The 19,641-nt window shown below is 42.3% G+C and overlaps 2 protein-coding genes across 2 annotated transcripts; one reads left to right on the forward strand and one right to left on the reverse strand.

The window, feature by feature from the left end:
- Nucleotides 1–2,937: 2,937 nt before the first annotated feature.
- brd10 (bromodomain containing 10) lies at nucleotides 2,938–15,088 on the forward strand. The gene is given in 11 exon segments (XM_029444886.1): nucleotides 2,938–3,427; nucleotides 3,998–4,730; nucleotides 5,219–5,419; nucleotides 5,497–7,121; nucleotides 8,064–8,125; nucleotides 8,280–8,369; nucleotides 8,496–8,611; nucleotides 9,463–9,686; nucleotides 9,907–10,095; nucleotides 10,098–11,924; nucleotides 12,340–15,088. Coding segments are annotated over 10 exon segments (7,056 nt in total). The 5' UTR covers nucleotides 2,938–3,427; nucleotides 3,998–4,008; the 3' UTR covers nucleotides 14,340–15,088.
- Nucleotides 15,089–15,130: 42 nt separating this feature from the next.
- Nucleotides 15,131–18,068, reverse strand: mlana (melan-A). The gene is made up of 5 exons (XM_029444887.1): nucleotides 17,891–18,068; nucleotides 16,591–16,683; nucleotides 16,367–16,463; nucleotides 15,913–16,020; nucleotides 15,131–15,418 (listed from the first exon to the last, which is right to left on the reverse strand). The coding sequence occupies exons 2-5, from the start codon at nucleotides 16,677–16,679 to the stop codon at nucleotides 15,350–15,352; spliced, it is 363 nt and encodes a 120-aa protein (XP_029300747.1). The 5' UTR covers nucleotides 16,680–16,683; nucleotides 17,891–18,068; the 3' UTR covers nucleotides 15,131–15,349.
- Between the last annotated feature and the right edge of the window lie 1,573 nt (nucleotides 18,069–19,641).

The raw sequence follows: 19,641 nt of genomic DNA on the forward strand, positions 1-19,641 counted from the left end.
AATAACGTTTAAGCGAGCACAGTTTGCAGTTAAAGGCACAGCTCTCCATTTAATGTAATAAAACAAAAACAAAACAGAGCTTTGTCTGAAGCGCTTTACAGTGCAGTAGTACTAGGCAGCTGTTATTATACTAGTGCGGTGATGTGTTCTTCCTGTCAATAGAGTAAACTTTCTTTCCCTTCAAAATCAGGACCCTTACTTCAGTTGAATGCATTATTCCCATTGTATACTATTTTATATTTGGACATCAATACATTTGTCTGACAGCTACTTTGCACATTTACATTCAAAATATGAGCACATACAGTCAATGATCAAGCTAATATCTAATAGTGTCAATATGTAATATTATAATTCTGACAAGGGCCATTATGCTGCATAATGGGTATCAAAGCAATCACCCCACAGTGAACATGGGGCATTTGCTATGGGGAGGCATTTGCTAGGAGTCTGGGCCCCCACTTTGTCTTGTAATCCAGAGTTGGTTAAATATAATAGCATAATATAGGATTAATTTACTAAATCCAACTAGTCTCATGTCTCTTCTCTTTTCCAAAGACAATTATAGGATACAACTGCGGCCCATTCAGAATGCTGATGCCATAGTTATATCAAGAAACAGTAGCCAAAACTTAGCCCATTGGTTTACAAGTAGTTATGGAGTTGATTTTAAAGTGTTGCTGCCTGTTTAAAAAAATCACTTAATGGCCTTGGGCAAAAATACCTTATGCCTTATATGCCTGATAGCCTAATAGGTCCTTAAGATCTTTATATGAAACAGTCAGCTTATGTCAGAACCAAACAGGATGAAGTGGCTTTAGGATGCTTTCCTTCAGAGATGAAACCAACATTTTGATTATCTGCAATGTGCCCACTGTTCTGTTCTTCCGTGCATTTGAATGATTATTTTCTTCACTGCACTTCTATTTGTTTATTGGTACAACTTTATTCCACTTCATTGTGGTTTTAAATGTTGTCATGTATTTCATTGCCTTATGTAAAGCAACATCTTTCATTTTATATAGGAATAAATAATTGCAATACAGTCTCTACATTGTGTCATGGGATAACCCAGATCACAATTTTTTCCTACGGTGACATAATGATGAATTCCAACACACTGTTCAAATAGCCAATCAAAAGCAAAATCAATAGAATTCTAACAAGCAAATAAATGTTTTAAAATCCTACTCTGCCTCATAAATCTGTCTTTCCAAAACATATAGTAGAAGCCACTTAAAGTGTCCCCCTAGAGCCCACTATCGTTAGCCTGGCTCTATTCATGTATCCATGTTTGTGCACAACACTGCAATGCACATGAAGAAGGCCTATATTTGACTGAAAACCCCTTGCCTGACAATGCATCCTAGCTGAGCTAAAAGCGCTGTAAAGCATATGCCTCTTGTGGCATAATTGCTTAATTAACAATTGTCTCAACTGGAGACCTCTTCGATGTGCCACCGGCAAATCTATAACTGTCAGTACAAGAGAATAATAGGTCTACATCTGCTCGCTTTGCCGGTGCTGCATGTTCTGTCTTTTACTCATGTGACTTACAAAAACATGGCAGTAGTATTAAAACAATGTGGGGTTGTAAATATATAAATTAATACTGTTTTAAGAGATCAATCTGATGACAAACAACTCTAATCCCCCGCCTCAACATACGACAGTGAAGGCCTCCAGTACATGCAGCGGCCAAAACCAGACTGAGGCCAAAACATAATGAATGGGACTCTCTAGCCCTGAGTACAGTCTGTCGGGTAGTCAAGTTTCTCAAACTCAATCTGCTTCCTGTAGATATGAATTACACACAGTTGTCTTAAACGTAGCTATATCCAGAATAACCATGTGGTGGAGCTTTTTCGAGGTGTAAACAGCCTGTGGTCAAGAGCTTACCTGAGAGGCTAAACAAAGGGCCCGTGAAGCCCTAGTGCCCCACTGTCTGTTGGTTGTACATTAGTGACTTAGCGACACCTAGCGGTTAAACGTAAGTCATGCATGCTGCTAAAGTTTACACCGTGCACGCTTTGTCCAGTAGCGCCGAGATCGAAAAGTGGCTGATAGTATGTCGCTATGATTCAGCGGTTTACGTCGATACGTGGAGTGGTTTGCAGCTGATGTCCCACCGGCATATACCGTTTCATAATGGCAGGTGCTGCTTGAAAGCGACAGGCCAAAGTCAGTCTGTCACACCAGTAACGTCCCCTGATGCATATTTCTCATAAATGAATATGTTTTCTGTAAGTATTGACAATGTTGCGTAGCATAGCACCGTAAATAAAGGATTGTATAACGTTAAGTTTCTCTCGTCTAACACCGTATCCAGTCTGATTAATCGATAACAGACATTTAGAGCCAAACAACTAAACAATACGTGTATTATGTTGGCATGTTTTATGCGATCATACATATAAACGTCGGAGAACATTACCAGGCATACGTGTGACATATTATTTATAATTCACCACACTTTGAATGTGTACCTGTTGCTATCATTGTGGCATAAGCCGTTTTTTTATTTTTTATTTATAGGCCTACCGGTTATCAGGTGTAATCAGTTCATACACACGTTGTCATATAAGACTATCCGAAGATAGATCATAGTGAGAAATGTCCGTGTCTATCATAACTTTGTCTTCTATAACTAATTGGAAACTTTTTAACGCTCAAGTTATGAATGAGAGTTACATCTGATTCGTGGTTTTGCGCCGTGTCGATAATGTGCCATTTCTCAATGTTTTCAAATGACAGCTGTCTCATGATGCTCATCTTTCATTGACAATGGGTGACAAAATCACAATAAGTTTAATAATAAAATGTAAAGCGAGTGTGTTTGTGTGTCAGTAATAACTCCAAAACCAAAATAACAATTTGATGTGACAGTCGACCATCTAGTACGTCAGGCAGCGCACATTTGCATCGGGCGCACGCAGGGTGGAAGTGAAGTGGACGGTCTTCAAGCAAACCAGACAGACAGTTAGTCGGTTACTAGCTTCTTGTAACGCCTACATGGTTCAGAAAATATCTGAAACATGGTGCAAATTGGTCTCTAAAGTGAACCTAGATTTTTTTACTTGTCGTAAAGTGACTGTCAACTTGCAAACCTAGCTGGTTAGCTGGATGGCTGGTGATAATGAACTGTTATGCATTGTCGGACAATCAGCTAGTGTTACTCCGGCTAATGCTGCTTTATCCATCTTGCTGTCGCTGACATCACTCCATGCGGTGACGACATGAGATGTCTGCATAACTTTTTATCTGCTGGACATTTAATTGCTCCACATTTTTCATTATGGACAGCGAACGCAGCAATTGCAGGCCCCAGACTGGAGACAATAGCAAGCTAACCTAGCTATCAAGCTGTTGTTGCTGCTAAGCTTGCTAAAAGCTGGTGCGTGTCTGGAGCCGCACTGAAAACATCGAGGTATGTTATTTAACCAGCCAAGCTCTGCAAACAAACAGACCACGGTCTGTTTGTTTTGGTCTTAAGTTGCACGTGACGGGACGTGATAAGGGAGTACACAGTATATCTTTTTATAAACAAGCAGAACAAAGTTTGTTTACTTATTGTTGTTTTAACTGTCGTTAGCTAGCTCGCTAATAGCTAACTTCAAGCTAGCTAGCAGTTGATCCAGGGAAAAGCAAAAGTTTGCAAAGATCAGGCAGGTAGTTAAAGTGAGTCTAACTGCTAGTTATTTGGACACAATCACATTGTAATGTTTATTCCAGTGTTCAAAGCATCATGTGTCAGTAATACTTTGAGCACCTGCCATGACAGGAATTGTAATGTCAGCAAACTTAGCCTCGCAATTTTAGGTATGTTAGGCAGGAACGCCTCATCTCCCTGCTGTCATTTCTTTTGGACCTCGCAATATATATGCTCAGTATGCACTGTTTATTTGTCTTGTCATATTTTACCCTGTATCAAATCTATGTTGAAGTGATATTTCCAACATCGATGTTTACCATATGTGACACCTGTTACCCACTTCAGGTGCCTGCACCATGGATCAGGTGGATATGACAGATCAAATCACTGCAGCTTGTAGTCAACAGTTGTTTCACAACCAAGATATGGCTGTGGCTGACCAAGACTCATCACCTCAGCAGCCCTGCTCCAACATTATGTCTTCACAATCTGAATGGGTTAGCAGCATCACTGAAGACACTGACCTGATCATAACTGAGGATGGGCTCAGTAATGGCATATGTGAGGTTGAGACTATGATAGCATTAAACTGTCCTGGTGACAGTGAAGATGTCACCATTGAGGGTGACCACCTTGCACTGAGCAATGATGGCATTTCAGAGTTTTCCAACAGTGACTTCTCTTTGCCTGAGGTCTGCATTTCCACCAACACCAATAGCTTTGAGGAGGATATGAACTATGAGGTCCAGCAAGCGTATAGGATATTCACTGGCTTTCTCTTGGACAAGCACAAAGGGATCACCGGCCCGTTCCTCCATCCCATAGGCCACCTGGATGCCCAGCATGGAATTGGAGGGGTCCGGGGCCGGAGTCAGGCACAGCTCAGGCAGTCGATGTGTTTGCGGAGGATGGAGGAGAAGTTTATCAGCCAAGAGTATGAGACCCTAACAGAGTTTGTTGCAGACTTCAGGCTGATGTTGGAGAACTGTTATCGCTACCACGGGGTGGACCATTGGATCTCCAAACAAGCTCAAAAGCTGGAAATCATGCTGGAGCAGAAGCTTACATTGCTATCCAGGTAAACATAATGTGATTACACTGTTAAACAAATTGCCTAGCTGGCAAATGTTCAATCCCATTATACAGGAGCAAAAATGGAGCGCCCAAAGGGTCTTTTCTAGTTAATGTGCATCATAAGTTCATAAGTTTGTCTGGCAACGTTCGCTCACAAACATTTAGTAGATCTTGTTTCTGAAATACAGCAGTAGAATTACTTTATTGCCATACAATATTGTGTCTATTGCATATTTGTTGTTATTATTAATTAGAGAATGGGATTCTGTTCAGCAGCATACTATGATCTCACACAGATTATTCTCAGTAAGATGTTTTAAAATGGCAACAAGCTAATTCTTTATGCGTTTTGAACATATGTTTGGCAGTTGGCTTACATCAGTGGTGTAGATATACTGTCTGTTTTACTTCCAACAATCCTGACAGCTACCATCACACAACTTTAATCATATCAACACATGTTTTTCTTTGTCTCTTTGTCTGTCAAACCAGGACGCTGCGAGAGAAGACGACCTTGTCAGTGACTTCTAAAGGACGTTTTGGTGCAGAGGAGGAACGGGGTTCAGGGGGCACCTCCACGAGGAGGAGGCTGGCACCTCGTAGCCTGGCTACCATCACTGTCGGTGGGCATGAGTCTGTCATGGTCCAGGCCCTACGGATGGAAGAACAACAGAGGGCCAAGGAGGAGAAGAGGTGAGTGAATAATTGAAAAAGATTAAAGGTGGCTGTTACAAACCTTTCAACAACCCACATATATTCTGACTTTTCAGGCAACGTGAGCTTGAGAAGAAAGAGGCAGAGGAAATGTCAGCCAAAGAGGTGGAAGAGTGGGAGCAGACTTTGCTGTCACAGGCTTTCCCCCACACTGTGGACACACTTTGGGAACTCCCTGCTATAGGGCACTTCCTATGTCTGGCTCAGACTGCACTTAACCTCCCAGAGATTGTATTTTTCGATCTGGAGCGTTGTTTGCTGATGCCCCGCTGCAGCCTCCTTCTGTCAAAAATTATGTCTTCCCTACTGTCCCCACCCCAGCGGAGGGCCACTTTGAACCGCCGGCCTGCACTGCCTTACCGCCGCTGGGAGTCAGAACTCAGGCAGCGGGTCATGGGCTGGTATCGAGCTGTTGGTGCCTCCCATCATCAGCCTGGTCGGGCTGAGCAGCTGGGACTCTGCCACCAGTTTTTCAGCTCCCTCGGGGAGGTGAGTCCTCTGGAGGAGAAACCCTTTCACTTGCTGCCCTTCTACCAGCGATTATGGCTTCTGAAGGGGCTGTGTGATCATGTGTATGAGACACAGAAATATGTGCAGGATGCTCTCCTTGCCCAGCCCATCCATGAATGTAGGGAGTCTATTTTGGGCTATGACAGCAAGGACAATGCCTATATACATTTCCCACATTTCTGTGGGGCAGACCTGAGGATCTACTGCCAGAGCCCCAGCATACCCCCAGTTTTGCCTTTCCGTTCTGCATTGGTCAAAACTGTTGATATAGAGCCAGGGACCGAAGGTGAAGAGTCGGATGGAATGAAGGAAGAGGGGGTTACAAGTGAGAGGGGGTGTTATGGAGGCTCAATGGACACTGGGGAGTCTGATGATTTTGGAAAAGGGGAAGCAGAGACATTTGGGGTTTTCAAAGGGGACAATGGGGACGGAGAGGAAGGTAAAAGGTTTGAAATGTGGTTAGTGAAGAACAAAGAGGGGTCTGAATCAGGGTCCTCTGATGAAGACTCATGTGAAGACTCTAAATTGGACTTAAAAATACACACTAACTCCTTAACTCTTTCACACACTAGTCCTATTGGAGGATGCAGTGTGGGAATGCATTTGAAGGAAGAGACTGTAGAGTTGGAGCATCAATCCAAGCGACTCACATTAAAACAGGAGCAGGGCTTCTCATTGGGCTCAATACGCACCATTAAAGCAGAGACACAGGAGCCCTGTCTCAGTGTAGGGGAGCACAGCTACACAGGCAGGTCACCTGCTCGCTTAATAAATCTGGCCTCCCCAACCAAACCAATCAAAATGGAGGAAGGAAGTCCCAGTCAGGCACACCAAAGGTCTTCCTGTTTGGATTGTTGTAAAAGCAAAACAGGAAGTGTTAAATCTGAGGAGCGGGACTGCTGCTGTGGCACATCAGGGCTAGCAACACAGTTGTCTTCTGAAAGTTCTCAAAATTCAAGTGAAGAGAGGGTGAATGACAAAATCTGGACAAAAAAAAAAAAGAGGAAGAAAAGGCGAGGGAGGGAACAGCTGGCGAGAGTGAAAGGAGAGCAAAAGCAGCTGCAGGACGTGGACAGGATGAGGCTGTCCCCAGCTGAGACTACCAAGTCTGTGGTGCAGAGAGTTGCCACAACGATCAAAAGAAAAGACAAGAAGAAAAAACATAAAACAGGTGAGGAAAAAAGCTCAATGTTAGTCCAATGGTTTATTTCGGTTTTACATTAGTCTCATTTGTAAGTGTTCATTCATAGCCACAATGTAATATGGGATATTTTCTTAATTTGAATAAAGGTTCAATGTGTAATTCCGAGCCACCTGCTCCAAAGAAATAGGGGCCCGAATTTCACCTCTAAATTGGGTCCATACAATCTCTAATGTTCATATTTTAGTTGTAGTAGTTTGCCATATTTATTGTATTCTAATTTATTCTTTATATTGTGTGTTGTATTTACTCCTGTGTAATATCAGTCAGTCAGTCAGTCAGTGGGCAGGAACACCAAAATGCGACCAAACTGCTGAAACTCTGAGAGCCGGTCAAAATACACTTCTATCTTATAATGTTCACGTGGGACTGATCCACCTGTGTTTACTGAGGCACTCATGATAACTGGGGGTTGTAGCCTGTGTAACGTTACGTTCATTTCTTTATTGAACTAAATCCAAAGTGGCAGAAGCTAGAAAACGAGCCGCATATTCAGCTCGTCGTCCTGGTGGCGGCGCAGCTAGGAGAGCAGCCCGCCAGGGGAGGAGAGAAGTCGGATGGAGCCTCCGTCGGATGGAGCCCCGGTCAGCAGCCATAGAGACTTGAGCTCAGGCAGAACAAGCCCCAGGGCCAGCAGTCACAGCGTGCTGGTGGACCTGTGTCAGAAAGAAAGTTTACAGTTGCTGAACTCTTAACTGCGAACAGCGAAACAGCCTCCTGGCAGCTGTGAGGACGTAGTGTGAGGTGGTGCGGTTGCTTTTCTTGTTTCTGCCACTTTGAATGTAATCCAATAACTAAGTTATGGTGTGTTTAAATTCTGGCATATCTTCCACATTGAACCTTTTAAAAAATGAAGTTATGTTTTTCAATAATATGTTGGTTCAATGATTATATTTGTTATCTTGTTGACAGGAAAAAAGCTTGAATCTTCAAAGAAAACGAAAGATGAACCTTCAGTTGAGCCATCATTTAAGGTAGTCACACTCATGCTGAAAAATACACTCATGAATCTTTAGCAGTGTATTTTTAATGTTGTATTAATCTTTTTTTTTTTAAGTTAAAACTATTTTATGGTCTTAATTTAAGCCTTACCTATCTTCTCGCCCTCTTTTTTTCTTCTTTCTGTAGTTGGTATGCACCAGTCTTGAGGAGTTGCGCGAGCTGATCAGTAAAACAGAAGATGAGCTTGATGACCTGGAGAGCACCAAAAAGAGATTGGTAGGTGGTAATCGTAGTTCTGCCAAGAGGATTTACTCTCATGCTCTAGAGCCTTCTGTATTTGTTGGAGAATACAATATGGTCACACATTTTCTCACATGTTCCTTTGCATGTTTGAACTGACAGGGTCGATGGTATTATAGGAGAGAAGCAGTGAAAGACCTCCACAGCACTCTAATCAGACTACTGAATGAGCTTTCACTCTGGGAACCCAAACTTGTTAAAGCCTTCCAAAGGAACAGGTACCACTCATTTGACATTTAAACGATGATTGGATCAAACCTTCATAAATGCAAGCACCGTTCCAGCAGCCACTGGTCAAAACCGTCCGGCTGTCAGAGGATCAGCCATGATATGACCGATGACCATTTTCTGCCAGATTTACACACATGTTCCACATGATGGTTTTACATTGCGCGCTCAGCGACACAGACGGTAACGTCACAGCCACACACACACACGCATCATGTCGTCGGTGTGGAAGTTTTTCAGTGTGAGTGATTTGTAACACCTGCTAGTGCAAAATCAGCCATGGAGGAACAACCTTAAAAACATTTGGAGCAATTTATGTAATCAGACACTTAATATATTGTATTGTAATTCATTCCCATGCGTGCTGCTCAGAGTAATCGCAGTGACGGGCTCTTCTGCAGACAGCGCGGGGTCTCCCCCTCTCCCCTGTAGGTGTGGGGTGGGCAGGAGGACGCCGCTCGCCGTGGGAGTTAATATGATAAATACACACACCTTTACATTCTTATAAATACATACCGATTCATAAACAGATTAGTGTATATAAATACATAGTGTTAGATAGACAATACATAGCTGACTCTCTGTTATAGGCCTACACACACACACACAGTGTAGAATAATATTTTCTCAGATTTTTCTATAGTTATGAACATACAATTACATTTTCCCTTAAAGAATAGTTCCAAAAATGTTAATGTATGCTGTCAATTATAGCTCTTCGAAAGAAGGAAAAACAGAATTAGAAATTGGAATTAGCCAAAACAAATTGCAATTGGTGTATCGCTAATAAATAATTAAAACATTTTCTTCAACATCTTTTCTTCTCTTGCTTCTACATCAGGCTTCGTTTGAAAAAGGAATGTGATGATTTCAAGAAGCACCCAGAATACAATAATTTTGTGCGTGAGGAGTGTATTTCATCATCCTCATCAGATGATGATGATGATGATGATGATGATGAAGAGAGGGGTTTGGGGAAGGAGGTGTGCTCACTCTTGGATCATTATGGAAGATCAGAAGAGGAGGACCTAGAACATATGGTTCCCAGAGGTCTTTGGAGTGGAGGTAAAGTGTTTTAAATTAGAATATAACATTTGAATTTTGGTTGCTGTAATGTAGTAATTAAAAATGGGTTTTTCCTGTTCCTAGAGCTTGCAGGTACACTTTTATGAGCTTATTTAACTGTCCTGGAGGAATTGAAAGGAATGTCACTACCTGTCTTTTGATCCTGTATAGATGGCTAATTAGTCAGTGAATCCTTAACAGAAATCTCTTATGTTCTCAGCAAGCACCAGAGAGTTTGTGGCTGAGTCTGCAGCAGAAAGAACAGTGACCTACTTACCTCCCAACCACCTAAAACCCTCTCTGGCCAGCACAGAGAAACAAGTCAGTTTGCTGCCAAGAAGTCAGACTGGCGGCAGTAACATTACTTCGACCCCTGACTCCGGGCCACAGTCTAGATCTGAACTGAGACCATTAATCAAACCAGGGATTCAAACTCAGCATGGGCAGTAAGGTTACCAACCCTGGCTTCACTGTCACCCAGAACCCCCATCCTCCATCCCACCACTGGACTACCTAAGGGCTACACGCCCATCCCCACCCTGCTGGCTAAGAGTGTGGGAAACAAAGTGACCTTAATGAAACGGCCTGCTGATTTTCCAGAGATCAACATCATAGATAAACAGAGCAAAGGATCTTTGCGCTCCATGCCTAGTTCTGCAGTGACTACCACAAAACTTTCAAAAGCACAATGTTCTCCATCCAGTTCGCAGCAGAGCTCACTACAAATGCAGACACATGGATTACAACAAACAGAAGTAATAAGACAGCCAGCAATGGCTACAGTGACAGCAGCTTTTCCTAAATCACCACAGGCGAAACCGACCCAGACTGTACAAAAGAATCCTGTCCAAGTGGTGTACAAAGTACCTGAGAGGCTGGGTCACATTGTGAGGAAAGAGAGCAGCAGCCCAGTCAAGATCTCTGTTCATCCTGTCGTGGACCAGAACACTGGGGAAAAGATCATGCAACAATTGGTGATTCTGCCTTCTAACCTTCTCATTCACAAAACTGAAGAAAATGTGTCTTCTTTTCATCAACAGTCTAAGGGCATTCAGGTCCCAGTTTCTAAAGTGACCAGCCCCTTCTGTATGTCCACCAATGTGCCTGGGTTCTCTATTCCCGATAACAGAATCCCTGTTCAGCAAGTGGCTCCCTTAAAAGCTGCCAGGGCAGTGAGGACACCTTCCGTTTCCCCTCGTCTGCAACAGGGGGCCCTAAACACAGCAGGTCTCAAGCGGGCACAAGTCTGCAGTTCCCAAGCTAGCACACCACAAGGTGTCACGCCAAACCCTTCACTCATCACAGCTCCTACTGAGGCTATTAAATCTACAGACCATAAACAGGAGCTTAAGACTGTGTGTATCCGTGACTCACACTCCATCCTGGTTACAACGAGAGGAGGCAACACTGGCATCGTCAAAGTCCAGACATCCTCAGACCAGAATGCGCTTGGTTCGTTAACCAACAGTCCAGTCATCACTATCTCACCTCAGTTTAAAGCCTTCCTCGTATCCAAGACGTCACAGACACGCTCCCCTTCTGCGCCCTCTTTGACTTCCCCTTGTACCAACCCAGCAGTGACAAGTATCTCAGTTGCCCAACATCAAAAGCAGGTTCTGTCAGTATTAAAGTCCCCATCCACTGTCCCAACTCCCATGCTGACTGCATTCACTGGTAGCATTCCCGTTACAGGAGCAGGAAGCCAGACTGCAGTAACTACGGTTGCTATAAATCAAGGCTCCACCACCTCGGCTGGTTCTACAGTTGCAGCAGAGACACCTGCGGCTCATTCTCATTTTCAAGCTTCATTAATGAAAAACGCTGTTGCTGTGCCGTCACTGAGTAGTTCTGGTGTTTCCCAAGTTCTCACACAAGGAGAGTTCATCAGCAAGACTGGTGTGAAGCGGGCCAGTACAGATGAGAGATCCCAAGTTACTAAATTCATCCTAGTTACTCCCTCTTCTTCCTCCGCCTCAAATGCAGCCTTATCAAAAGGTACACCCTCTTACACCAACTCACTTCCTAGTTCAAGAGTCATGTTCATCAGCCAGCCCACGGCGACATCAACCACCACGTCTATGGGAAGCTTTCAAAAGCAGGCAATAGCAGCAGGGTCTAGTGGACAGCTGTTGACCACTTCATTATCGAGTCAGTGTCTACAGATGGGATTCAGCACAGGCCAAACTGTTGTCAACTCAGAAGCATTGTCCAAGATCAAGAACATCACTCTGCCCTCAGGTGGGTTTGTCTGATGTGATGTTTTACCAGTATAGTATAGGATTATTATGTCTACTGTATTGCGTGTTTGATTCAGTCTGTTCATTTTTGAGCTGAAACGATTAGACGATGAACTGAAAAATATAATAATACGTTTCATCGACTAAACGATTACCGATTAATTTAAGATATCATCGGCAGATATAACAAATAGTTGGTAGTTGCAGCACTAGTACATTTTGCAACAATGGGACATTCTCCATTTGTACAGGTAGAATTCATAATGTAGTTGGAGGAATGTGAAGCTATGTTTTTTAGCTGCTACAGTATTTTATAGTTTAAATATTGTATAAAAGCGGTAAAACTAATAGCCTAAATTCAGCCCCCGTTATCAATGTTGACCTATTCAATAAAATATCTCTCGTGTGTCTCCCAGGTGTTCAAATCCAGTTGTCAGGGAAGACGACAACCATTGGACAGACTATAGGTGCCCTGTCACGTTCTCCTTCCAAGAGCACACCAGTGTCTGTCTCGGATACAGGCCGTCTGACAACCACCACCACTAGACTGGTGCCGGTTACAAGTTCAAATACCATCACAAGCTGTTCTGCCCAGCTTGCCTCTCAGGCTTCTCTGACCAGCAGCTCTCAGTTTAAGGGCATTTCTTCCTTCACCATGATCTCCCAACCAGGCACTTCGACATCTACTGCTGCCACTCTGCCTGCAGGAAACGTGATCAATAAGGACCTTTGTATGCCTGCAACTCGACTGTACAGCAACTCACCTGCTCAGGTAACTACCACTGTGCAGAGTAACCTAGCCCAAACCTCCACATCCACTCTTGTTAGTCAGCTTTCAAATATCCAAAGTGGCATTGGTGAAACCACTTCCTTCTTATCTCCCCCTCAACTTGCTGTCAATAAAACCCAAACACCCATCTCTTCTGCAACAACCACCAATACCCCATTCACCACCTCTGCTACTGGCACAATCCAGCAGAGGATAGTCATCAACACCTCTACGCCCCTTGCTGCTGGTACTCAGATCCTCCTTAACAATGCACGTTTTGTAGTCCCTCCCCAGGGTTTGGGCCCAGGTAGCCATGTCCTTATCATCTCTAGCCCTGCACCACAAAAAGTGCCTACTGCCAGTGCTACCAGCACTGGAGCATCAGTACCTCCCCAAGGGGCAAGACCTGTCGCTGTAGCCCCTCGAGCACCAGTTTTACCCCAATCTCCAGCCAGACTACCTGGTGTGCCAGCCGTAAATTCTCCTTTTGTAGCATGCACACCTGCTATTGGTCCATCATTGCTAGCAACTACTCCAAATGTCCCGCCAATCCGACTGACAGGAACGCCTGGCCTGGGCTCAACGTGGTTACCCAGTAAAACAAATGTAGTGTCTGCTCTGCCTAGGTTGCCAGCTGCACATGCTGGTAACTTTGCTTATCAACCTGTAGGTACACCCTCTCTGGTCTCATCCCCGCCAGGCTTAGGCAATGTACCAGCCCTAGTTTCCCCAGTGGTAACCAGTGCTCCTGCTCTCGGCTCAGCACTGACTTCAATCAGGTTAGCTGCTGGTACACCCACGCCAGCTGAATGTTCATCCACCATTTTGTCTGCAGTAGCACCCCCCTTGTCCAGATTGTCAGCACCGCTATCATCCTTGCTTGTTTTATCCAGCACATCAGCTGTTTCCCTTCCCAGCCCTGTCATACCACCCGTATCCTCAGCAGCAGCTCCTGTGGCAGCAGGCACACCAGCTTTGCATTCTTCTCTTCCTGCCCAGCAGGTGGTTTCAGTGACAACCCCGGGCCCAGACATACAGCCCCAGCAGACAGCAGTTGGAATTGCAGCTTCCTCCACTGCTCCATCACAGGCTTACCTGCATATGGGACTAGGCAACACATCAGTCAAAGAAACGGTTCCTGCAGTCATGAAACCAGTGCTTGCTGGCACACGGACACAGGTATTGCCAACAGTGGCTGTCCCACCAATTGTAAGTGCCGTGTCTAGGATGCAGACGCTGCCTATTGCTACAGTCCCACCAATTGGAAGCACTGTCAACACCTTTGAAACGGCACCTGTGGTTACAGCGCCTTCATGCAGCAGCACTGTAGTGAACACTCCAGCTCAACCATTCACATCACTGAAGACAAACAACACGATCTACCCACCTGTCATTCTGACCAATCAAGCACTTGGAAAGCACTCTCTGCAGACCTCATCCTTAGGAATGCATACCAATGTAGCATCAAAGCTTTTCATTAGTCCTGATGGTTCTGTTTTGAACACAGTTCAGTGCCAGGTCAATCCAGTTGAGCTGACTGCCTGTCCCAAACCGCTGGATGCACTAGTGGTTTCCCCCAACAGTTCCACTGGAGCGCTGCACGCACTTGATTCCTCTTTACAGCCTTCACAGGCAGACAGGAAGTGAACCAATTACCTGTGCCAGCTATGTGAGGACTCAGACACCACTTTTCAGCTACTTAGTTTTACCAGGACTCATATCCATTGCTTGTAGTAATCCTGGGGTTAGTTAACAAAACTGCTTTCCAGCTGTAGTTTGACTTATAACTTACATTTAGGACATAGTAGGTTATACCCTCTGGATAGATCATCTTATAGGTAAATGGTATGCTCTATCGGACATACTGGAAATGTATACTGTGATGGTTTTCTCAAGTGAAAACTAGTGAGGTTGCCCTCAGATGAATGTTATAGACTCTTGACTTTCCTTTTTTCTTTTTAACTTTATGGCCAGTAATGACACCTGTTGTTATAATAAAGCAGTAGAATGGGAGGGTAAATGCAATGAATTTCAACTCAAGCTTTTGTAATACTTTTCAATGCCATTAGATACTGCTTCAATAATTATTACTTGGGATAATATTCATTGGTACAACTTGCTCTACTTTATGTCAGTTTGAACAATACTGTCTGTATCCAGATTCTGTCATGTTGTCATCTTTTCAACTAGTGTGAAAACTACAATTTCACTTTTTAGAAATATAAATGAACTAATAGATGAATTTGTACTACATGTTTCAGTGCATATACAATGTTTTGAAGTCACATTTATTTATTTTTACCATATAGATTTTTCAAAAAATATTTACTAGGTGCATTTTCATTGAACAAATGTGGACGTTACTGCATGGGAATAAACAATGCAACTGTCCCCAACAAGTGTGTTTGAGCTGCTTCCTTATACACGGACTTGTGAAATCATTTTGTTATTGTTTATTGAAGCAACCTACAGTATATACAGTACATTGTGTTTGTGAAGGATAGAATAGTTTCATCGATTGGTATATTAAACTACGGAGCATAAGGAACCATATCGACAGTGACATCAGATTACATACTATCAGATGACAGATAAAGTTAAGAGTTTGTTCTCCAGTATTTCTTCTTCAGGCATCTGTCCAGCTTCTATCGGACCGTTTAGGGGGAATAAGGAGGAGGCAGTGGCCCTGAAGAAATCTTTTCATAGGCAGGAGGAGCATTAGGAACCTGCAATAGAGTGGAACAAATGCATCCGAATGAAACGGCTGAATCTGAGTCTTTGTATCGCATGAATTGATATTGGCAGGATTAAAGTACTCATTTAGAACTGGTAACTGCTGCAGTACTTAATTAAGGATGAGAGTTGTTAAAGGGCATTGTGCATTTCCAACTTTCTCACATGTGAGGGTGCTGATCTGACCCCCCCCCCCCTCCCCACACACACTTTTCCCACACGTGGATACACATTCCTCCCTTGGGAATGAAACATTTTTAATACCTACCCCTAGTCTGGTGACACAATAATCTCCTTCAGGCACCCATTGCATCCGCTTCACATGCTTTACACTGTTGTACTAAACAAGTACCCTGTGTTGTGGACTGTACAGACTTTAAGTCTACCCACTAGTTAACTGTTGATAAGTCAAATACTTGACTTAGGGGCAGGGAGATGCAATAGAGTGCCAGTAAAGTCGGTTATGGGGTAACATCCTGTCCCTCACCGCTGAACGGAAACTGCCGAAGTCCGCTGGAGCCATCTTGTTATCTGCTGAAGGTCCTGTCTCTGAGAACTGGCCTTCTGTCTGATGTGGTGACCCTGATCTAGGGCTCTGCAGAGGTGAGAAGGATGTGTGAGGAGAAAACAGGCAAGGAATTAGGTTAGGGTGATATATTGGGGGGGAGGGGATAAAAAAGCAGAGTGAAAAGATATACAAAAAAGAAACATGGATATTTCAAATAGGTCAAAATCAGTAAGACCGCATTTTCAACCATCAAATAAAGAGGGGACATTGCTTTATAGTATGTATGGAGTTTGCAGAAACATTCAATACCTGCTTTTATTGGTTAGAATAACACAATATATCAATCAATATCAATATCAATATCAATAAATCCTGGTTTTATGTATAAAATGCAAAGGCTAACACTTCAATAAAGTCAGTCTAATGGTCTCACCCTGATTATTTTGTAGCCACTCCTCTTCTTGAAGTACCAGCAGCCCATGATGAGGAGAGCTGCCAGGATGACCACCAGCAGAACTATACCCACTGCCCTGTGGTTCACAACACAATTCACAAAGAGACATTTTTTGGATTCATATAAGGAAGATCTGAATACAAAAAGCTCTGGTACAACCAAGGCATTAATCTGTGATTTTAAAATAAACTAGATACACATACTCCTCAGCTCTGACGTATCCCCGCCTGCTGCTGGCAAAATAAATGTTGAAGTCTCCACGAGGCATCCCGTCTGTACGATTACACGGCATAAAGCTGAAAATCAACAGAAAATCCTGTAGGCTAGTACATTATAGTGTTTAACAGTTTTTACCATGTTGTCTTGCAGTGCATCAAAGCACATTCCCTCTAATCCTGTAAATAAAGTTAAAGAATTTCCTATATAATAATTTAGACTAGACTACCATGTCAGGTGACAAACCAGTCTGCTGTATTGAACATTAAATATGCTTTTGTCAATAACAGTAGTATGTCCACACTTGGATGCATAGCCTAATAGATAAGTATAGTCCAGACACACTTAACCACCATGAAGCTGTGCATTGTTAATTTCTTGCCCTTTACAATATAGCCCTATACATCTCATTTAGATGAAAGAATAGCCTATCGTATTAAGTATTCCCCCCCCCCCCCACAACATTAAATTATCTTTTTATACTCAACCATTCTTACTTGTAATAGAAATAGATTATCTCTGACTGCTTTCCACACCCCACTGCTCAGACTGTGAAAATCTATCTTTTGTGGGTTACATTTTGTTAATCTATTCAATGACATGCCTCAAACGTGCCATGTTTAACAATAGTTTTGGGGTAGAAATGTTCTGTATTTGAACATTCAGATAAAGTGCAATTGGTTCTGTTTATTAAAATAAAATTAGATTGGCCACTTCATGGATCACTGCCCTTACTACTAAGAGAGTGTCTTGTTGCATTTTCATCCACTCTCTCTCACCTAGTGTTGACTGATGCTCTCTCGCACAGTGCTAAATTGGCAATAAAGAGGTCTTACAACTAACCGGCCGACCAATGCTTGGAAAATATGTAGCCTACATAATACATACATTTGTGCTAGCGAGTAACGAAAATACATAGCTATTTTTAATGGGGTTTTTTTACAACTAAACTTTGCATAAAGGATGTAACATCATGGCAGTGCACATATACATATAGGCCTACAGACGACTCAACAGGTTTTAATAAACTGTCCAATCGGAACATAATCCTATCGGTTAAATACGAAGAGGATAGCACTTTGTGTCATTGATATAGTTAGCCTGTTGTCCTGTTATGTAATGAATTAATTAATGACAGTCTACTGTAACATTTAATCTTTGTCTGTCTGGTCAGGTGATAACTATTTGGACTTTAGCTAAACAGTAATAATCTATAAAAGCAACTCTTATGATCCTATAATAGGGATACCTCTGCTAAAAATACAAGCAAACAGATCATCATCTTACCAAATTGGATAATTCGATTGCAGAGAGCAGCTCCTTTGGTTGGGATGCCTTCTCAAAAAGCTCTGTGTTACTTCACTCCTCAAATATCTTGCTTCAGTTTACCGGAGAACAGAGAGGGGCAGAACACCCTCATGACCGTCACGGGTTAGAGGCTCATGGTTAAACCCATTGAAGCAGAGTAATTACCGCGAAACCCCGCGGTCCTGAACGCAACATTATTATCCACTTGTGGAGCTAAAGTCTTTTCATATGAAACTGTCTGTGTGTGTGGTATTGTTATTTAAACATACCCTAATCCAAGAGCTACAGTACCTTTTATAGGGCTAGTTCTACTCAGTACATAACAAAGTAGGAGGTGGGTGCCATAGCATACTACAAGTGCCTTGGGAATATTAAGGTTGTATCATAAAATTTAGCAAATACCATAACAAATGCTATTAGTTCATGTAAGCTCCTTATCAAGTATTATTTATATTATATATGTATTTATTATTTAAGTAGGGCCTACTGCAAAGTTAAAGAAACGTTATTAATATAGCAAAGGGCCAAAATAATGGAATTAAATGTACTCTTAGTTGAAAGGACTAATGGAACTTATTATCTTTGTAATATACAAATAACTAATTCACCTGATCCTTGCCTAGCCCTGTTGCCAAGTATTTAGTCTACTGGCATATTACAACTGAGAGCATGTTAATGATTCAACAAAATTAACATTTCTGTATCAAGCCAGTGTCCCCACATTTTGGAAATAAGAGCAAAAAACTCTCATAAACATTGTTGTTGCTCTTCAAATGTTGTTCAGTGTTTTCATGTAAACTTTTTTGTTGTTGATTTACTCCACCGTGAACGTGTAATGCTAAGTTTAAAATGAGGAAATCCTCCCAAAAAAACAGTGTCACCAGTCAACAAATTACATGCATTTTCTCTATATGGAGCAGATTGGTGGCATTTAAGTCTCCAGAAAGGGAAGTCCATTTTTTTTAGGTAAGATTGGGGCTCAGGCTGCTTTCTGTGGAAGTTGCAAATGTATTTTTAAACTGTCATCAGTGCAACATAATTAACTGTCAACCCATTTCAGAGGAGGAAGGGATATCCAAATGACTTTCATTTCCTCAGTATGGCTTCATCATATGCTATGGCATTGAGGAAGTCCTGAAGGCATCTTTTTAAGACACAAGGCTCCCATATCTTTCCTCAACAATAAATAAGTCTAAAAATTAAGTTGATCTTTGATAATAACCTTCATTCAGAATAAATGTCATATTATAAACTATTTACTATAACTTACAGCAGTTCATTCTCCATTATTTAAAATAGTTATTTTTGGTTTGTTTATTTTCATCATTCAATCTGTGCAACAAAAAACTGTTATGTTGCACAGATATTTCCATCAGATGATTACAGTGTCACAGTCGGAAAAAGGGTTAACTGGACAAGAAGAAACCCAGACTGGACGAGAGCAAACTTTTACTTTAGTCTGTAAAAATATTTAAAATATTCTCCACAAGAGGGAGACAAAAACCTGTTTTTGAAATTGAGTCAGTATTGCCTCAAGCACAATTTGTTTTGTCGGAAGCAGTCAGCTGATTGTTCATGTGTTTGTTGTGATGCCATGCCTACATACCTCTCTTCGAATCGAATCAGACCTCGAATCAGAATAACATATCATAATAACCCCAGTAAGTTACAGTTGCTCCAATTCTAAAATACATATATACATATATATATTAAAATTATAAGAAAATTAT

The sequence above is a fragment of the Cottoperca gobio genome, chromosome 12 (genome assembly GCF_900634415.1).
Source record: "Cottoperca gobio chromosome 12, fCotGob3.1, whole genome shotgun sequence".
Taxonomy (NCBI): domain Eukaryota; kingdom Metazoa; phylum Chordata; class Actinopteri; order Perciformes; family Bovichtidae; genus Cottoperca; species Cottoperca gobio.

Coding starts and splice junctions, on each gene's coding strand:
- mlana (XM_029444887.1), bottom strand. CDS start 16,679: ATGCCGTGTAATCGTACAGACGGGATGCCTCGTGGAGACTTCAACATT. Junction 16,464..16,590: donor GGATACGTCAGAGCTGAGGA/GTATGTGTATCT, acceptor TGTGAACCACAG/GGCAGTGGGTATAGTTCTGC. Junction 16,021..16,366: donor GTGGCTACAAAATAATCAGG/GTGAGACCATTA, acceptor TCACCTCTGCAG/AGCCCTAGATCAGGGTCACC.